Below are 6,000 nucleotides of genomic sequence, written 5' to 3'. Positions count from 1 at the left end.
AGTGTAAGAGTGAAAGAACTTTGGGGCACAGGTAGGTGTGGCAGTGCAAGGAAGATGAGCAATTTATAGCTGATGTGGAAGTTGCATGGATAATCTTCATATATCGTATACAACCACTCTAGCAAACTGTGGGTTTATTCTAATGAGCAAAAGAAAGGAATAAATGAGGTGGCAGGTGACTGGGATTGATTTCGTCATAAAGGAGAATTAGTAGGTGAAGTAAGACAGCACCAGGCTTCCTGCAGCAATACCTGTCAGCAGCCGAAGCCTGGAGACTGACTCCTATAAAGTTAGGGCTCTCCACCCTCAGGTGAGCCCATGGAAGGCGTGAGGAATAAAGGCGAACGAGAGGAGCGTCATGACGATTCCTGCCCACGGGCCCCCAGCCCCGGGGACTGTTTGTTTCTCCTCAGCTTCTCCCAGGTGGAGCCTTGGTGTTTCACACACACAGAGGGAGGAGCAGGATAAATTCTTCCATGACAGACCCAGCCTGATGCCCCTCAGTGACACTGGTGCCATCCTGCCTACCCTCATCCTTTTTCAGTACAGATGACCTGGCTTCTCTTTTTAAAAGTTAGCAGCTGCTGGTGAGTCTCCACTGCTATCCTGTGCCAGGATCTCAGGGGCAGGTATTAGGGGGTCATAGGAGAAGAAAGGGAGAAAATATAGGGAGAAGGGAATGTAGAGATTTCCAAGCAAGCAATGATCCTGGAAGGAGATGGTCTGTGTTCTCATCCTAACTCCTCTCCTAACACTTAAATGACTTTCAGTTCAGTTCAGTTGCTCAGTCGTGTCCAACTCTTTGCAACTCCATGAATCACAGCACGCCAGGCCTCCGTCCATCACCAACTCCCGGAGTTCACTCAAACTCATGTCCATCGAGTCGGTGATGCCATCCAGCCATCTCATTCTCTGTCATCCCCGTCTCCTCCCGCCCCCAATCCCTCCCAGCATCAGAGTCTTTTCCAGTGAGTCAACTCGTCACATGAGGTGGCCAAAGTATTGGAGTTGCAGCTTTAGCATCAGTCCTTCCAATGAACACCCAGGATTGATCTCCTTTAGAATGGACTGGTTGGACCTCCTTGCAGTCCAAGGGACTCTCAAGAGTCTTCTCCAGCACCACAGTTCAAAAGCATCAATTCTTCGGCGATCACCTTTCTTCACAGTCCAACTCTCACATCCATTTATTCCCTATGTTGGACCTTGCTTAATTTTTTTCATTTGCAAAATGAAATTTGGGAATCCAGGCTGTCACAGAAGCTCTTTCACTTCTGATATTCAGTGTGTTTGTGTAGACCCAGAGTCAAAGAGGAGAAGGCGATGGGACCCCACTCCAGTACTCTTGCCTGGAAAATCCCATGGACAGAGGAGCCTGGTGGGCTGCAGTCCATGGGGTCGCTAAGAGTCGGACACAACTGAGCGACTTCACTTTAATTTTCACTTTCATGCATTGGAGAAGGAAATGGCAACCTACTCCAGTGTTCTTGCCTGGAGAATCCCAGGGCCGGGGGAGCCTGGTGGGCTGCCATCTATGGGGTCGCACAGAGTCGGACACGACTGGAGCGACTTAGCAGCAGCAGAGTCAGAGAGGGGATCAAAGCTTGCTCACTCTAGAGAAGTGGGGTTGACCATCTACACTATCATGTTTCTTGGATTGGAGAGAGGGCTGCCTCTCTCCTCCTGACCATGGTCTCCATGGCCAGGCCAGTTCCTTCCTGGCTCCTGTCTGGAATCAGCCTCCAAATGCCATCAGGATGTCACACCTCAAGTCTCCATAGACTCTTCTCTGGTAAAGCTGGCTGTTACATATAGCCTTCCCTTTTCCTCTTATCCACCAAACAGCTATTCACTTAACAGCACACATATTAAGTGCACTTTATGTGCCAGACCAGTTAAGCATAGAAGCTCCTGCCCTGTACTAATAATACAGGCACCCCTGTGACTTCCCCAGCATCCGGGATACACTCTCACTCCTTCACAGCCCTCTGCCACTCCAGCCACAAGAGGTGTACTGACAGGAAATTGACCACTGTGGGACGGTTCTCCTTGGTTCAAGGGCAAGGTGTTTGATCCACATCTTTGTGCTCAGGGTTGGTTCCATCTGCATCTTCTTCTATGCATAAAAAACAGCAGTCTCTAGCACAAGCTCATTTTTTTTTAAATAGGGTACATCAAATTGAAACAGAAGAATATTTAGAACATATAGAAGAGATAGAGGTCTAGCCACACTGCATAGTGAAAATCTCTCTTTTCAGGACTCTCCTCTTTAGTCTCACCCGTATCTCTTGTGCTATGAATATTGTAAAAGGATTGCCACTAGCCATGACTATGTGCTATCGAATGGACTTCTGTTTTCCTAGTAGAATTGGAGAAACATCTCTTGGTCCCTTAGCATAGAGAATAATCTTTCATTTCCTGGAGAAACTCACTAGAACTTCCTTTCCAAGGAAAATAATCTTAGCCCCATCATGGTCTCTGTATAAAATTCTCACTTCCCACAGATCATACTCCTTGTCTTGCCTATTCTGAAGTGAAAACAAGACTTAATTCTAAACTTCAGGCACGACTAATCAGGACAAGAGGTAAGCCCTTGGTCACTCATTCACTTAATTTTTTCATGCAAATAAAGAGAGGTGCCCACTATGCATTATACAATGCATGGGGCTCCATGGGTCTAGTTGGTACAAAAAAGTGGGTTAAAATCATAAGTTATAAACATATAAAAAGACTATATATAATGTACAAGTAATATTTACATTGTATATAAGATAAACATATGTAAGTATATATGTTTAAGCATACATTTATGCTGATTTATACTTTTATAGATTCTTATATAAAAGAACAACTGTATACTATATAAAGAATACATATGTATACAAAGAATAAATATTATATTATATTATATATCATATTACATTATAAAAATACTGTATATAGGTAAATACATTATATATGTTATTTATATGTATACATATTTCTAATTATATATACTTACATAATCATTAGTACATACTATATGTAAGTATATATGTATGTGTATGTATGTTACACATTATATATATATATTTTTAATATACACATGTATAAGATGTATGTGTGTGTTTTTACACTCCAGTAGTACTGCAGCAAAGGTATTAAGGGAGTGCAGAGAAGAATTTGCCTAGCTCTACACAAAGAATTCAAGAGAGATTTGTTAGAGGAAATATTTGTGCTGCCTTAAAGGATCAGCAAATGTTCACTGGTGACAAAAGCAAGAGTGGTTTCTGTTAGAAAAGCAAGCTATAAAGTAATATAAAGAATAGAAACAAGAAATGTACATATGGGGAACTGTAGGAAAAAATCAATATGGGTTTGTAGACTATAGCAGAAAAAAGATGAATTTAGGATATCAAAGCAGAAAAGGGCTGGGTAAAGACAAAGTAGTACATCGTACTAGGACTGCCCCCTTTGGATCTAGGTGGTGCAGTGATTAAAAACACACCTAAGCACTGGCTGGTCCCACTTTGGACTCATGGAGCTCAAATGTGCCTTTATCACTGCCTGAGTCCTACTACATTGCTCTCATCTTCCTGTTCTCTGTTTCTTCCCCTTGAGTTCACAAACACCTAGACACACTTTTTCCCTAAGAACTGTCTTATTGATACTACATGGCTGTCCACTTCAAGTCACCCTGTGGAAAATACCTGGAAACTGTGATCGTTCAAGCCCAGAAGCAGCTTCAACTAAAGCAGAAGGAAGTAGGAATATCAACAAGGTCATAGTCTTTCTGGAGTAGGCGAGGGTGATTTTATTCCCAACCCCTCCTCTGAAACTTCTCAAGGTCAGCTGTAATGTCCACATTGCTCGATCCTTTAGTCATGTCCCAGTCCTTGTGACCTGACCCCTTGGTAACACCATGTATGGATGATTAATACCTCTTGAAACTCATACAAGACCACAGTCTCCTGTTTGTTTGCTTTCTAACTGGCTTTTATGTTCCTCCTTCACTTTTAGTGGAGCTTTTCTTCTCCAACTCTAAATTTCAGTTTTGCCCAGGACGCAAAACTAGAAACTTCTCTCTATCCTCACTTCTTCGGTTTCCTCCTCTGTATACTAATACTCCCCAAATGTTTATCTCTTCTTCAACTTAGTTCTACTACCAAGTTAGTGAAAATGAATACATGAAAGCTTCTTAGTAGAAATGACTATGAGTTACATTTTGACATGTTTTTAAAATAACTATGAAGTTCCTGGATGCAGAATCTTAGCCTACTGTAAGATATGTGAGTCTGCATACCAAAAGAAGAGAATTATAGATATTTTATATTTTGTTAATAGAAAGATCTTAAGTAAAGTCCTGAGGATGATGTTGTTTAAGGAAGAAAAGATACAGCATGGACAGAAAATTGTTGAGGTTGAGGATGATCATATTTAAGGGTTCATCAATTAAAAGAGGACAGCCAAGAGGGTTGAGAAGAAATAAAAATACAGATAAAAACTGATGAAGGTGTGGTACTTTCAAAGAAAGTTTCAATCAGGTAGTTGGATGGTAGAAACAATAGTGAAGTGGAAGATGCCAAAGCTGATGATGGTCATGATTCTGCTTATAATGGTGTGCATGTTTATGAAACTGAAGAATTAATAACCAGAACTTCCATTTATTCTCAGCTCAGCCCCTGAAGAATGCCAGTCCAATATCCCCTCCATCCTCACATCGTGCTCCTGTCCAACATCACGCAGTTCAGCCCCATGCTCTACCTCACTGGCTTTCCCGGATTGGAAACCATCGAGCACTGGATCTTCATCTTCTTTTTCTTTATGTACCTCGTGGCCATCTCAGGCAACTGCTTCATCCTGATAATTATAAAGACCAACCCTCGCTTGCACACACCCATGTACTATCTACTCTCCTTTCTGGCCTTCACTGACCTGGGCCTGTCAGTGTCCACCTTGCCCACTACTATGGGAATCTTTTGGTTCAAGTCCCATGGCATTTACTTTGGAGCCTGCCAAATCCAGATGTTATGCATCCACTCCTTTTCCTTCATTGAGTCCTCAGTACTCCTTGTCATGTCCTTTGATCGGTTTGTGGCCATCTGTTATCCCCTGAGGTACTCAATCATTATCACTGGCCAGCGAGTGGTCAGGGCAGGCCTGGTTGTCATCCTGCGGGGACCTATAGCCACTGTACCCATTGTTTTCCTCCTGAAGACTTTTCCTTACTGTGGGTCTAGAGTCCTCTCCCACTCTTTTTGCCTGCACCAGGAGGTGATACACTTGGCCTGCACAGACACCACCTTCAACAACCTGTACGGGTTGATACTGGTGATGTTCACTGTGGTGCTGGACCTGGTGCTCATTGCACTGTCCTACGGGGTCATCCTGCACACAGTGGCAAGACTGGCCTCCAAAGAGGAGCGGATTCGAGCCTTCCAAACATGCACCTCACACCTCTGTGCTGTGCTGGTATTCTTTGTGCCCATGGTGGGACTGTCCCTGATACATCGCTTTGGGAAGCATGCCCCACTTGCTGTCCACCTTTTTATGGCCAATGTCTACCTCTTTGTGCCTCCCATGCTTAATCCAATCATATACAGTATTAAAACCAAGGAGATCCGCCATGCCATCAGCAAGTTCCTGGGTCTTAGAAAGGCCAATACTGAGTCATGAGCCTAAAAATTCCACTGGGTGCCCTGAAGAAGGTCCCAAATCAGACCAAAGATTCAAATAGCATTTAGTACCAATTATGTTTCCCAAGATTTTTACTCACTTCCCTAAATAAAGTATGAATGAATTTCTCTCTTGAATTACGAGTTAGCAATGCTTTCTCTTGCTTAAATTATAACGGTCTTCTATGTATATATAAGACCTAGATGTTTTGGCTACAACAAAAAATGCCCCGAGGAGACCCTCTTGAGGCTTGTGTAAAAACTAAAACTAAAGGAAACTGAATTAAAACTTAAAAGAAGCAATAAATTAAAAAGCAACCAGAATAGAAACTAGCAAAGCACAGATACA

At 42.7% G+C, this 6,000-nt stretch overlaps 1 protein-coding gene across 1 annotated transcript; it reads left to right on the top strand.

Annotated features, from left to right (window-relative positions):
* The first annotated feature begins 4,665 nt into the window (after positions 1–4,665).
* On the top strand, positions 4,666–5,652 carry LOC129553917 (olfactory receptor 51M1-like). Its single transcript, XM_055422599.2, has one exon. It carries the CDS (start codon positions 4,666–4,668, stop codon positions 5,650–5,652), a length of 987 nt encoding a protein of 328 aa, XP_055278574.2.
* The last annotated feature ends 348 nt before the right edge of the window (positions 5,653–6,000 follow it).

The sequence above is a fragment of the Moschus berezovskii genome, chromosome 14, assembly GCF_049115385.1.
Source record: "Moschus berezovskii isolate FMDL1 chromosome 14, NW_MosBer_1.0, whole genome shotgun sequence".
NCBI classification, from domain to species: Eukaryota; Metazoa; Chordata; class Mammalia; order Artiodactyla; family Moschidae; genus Moschus; species Moschus berezovskii.
This window is presented reverse-complemented; position numbering and strand designations above follow the sequence as displayed.

Bases quoted from the DNA above. Each gene is read 5' to 3' on its own strand.
- LOC129553917 (XM_055422599.2), top strand. From the start codon at position 4,666: ATGCCAGTCCAATATCCCCTCCATCCTCACATCGTGCTCCTGTCCAAC.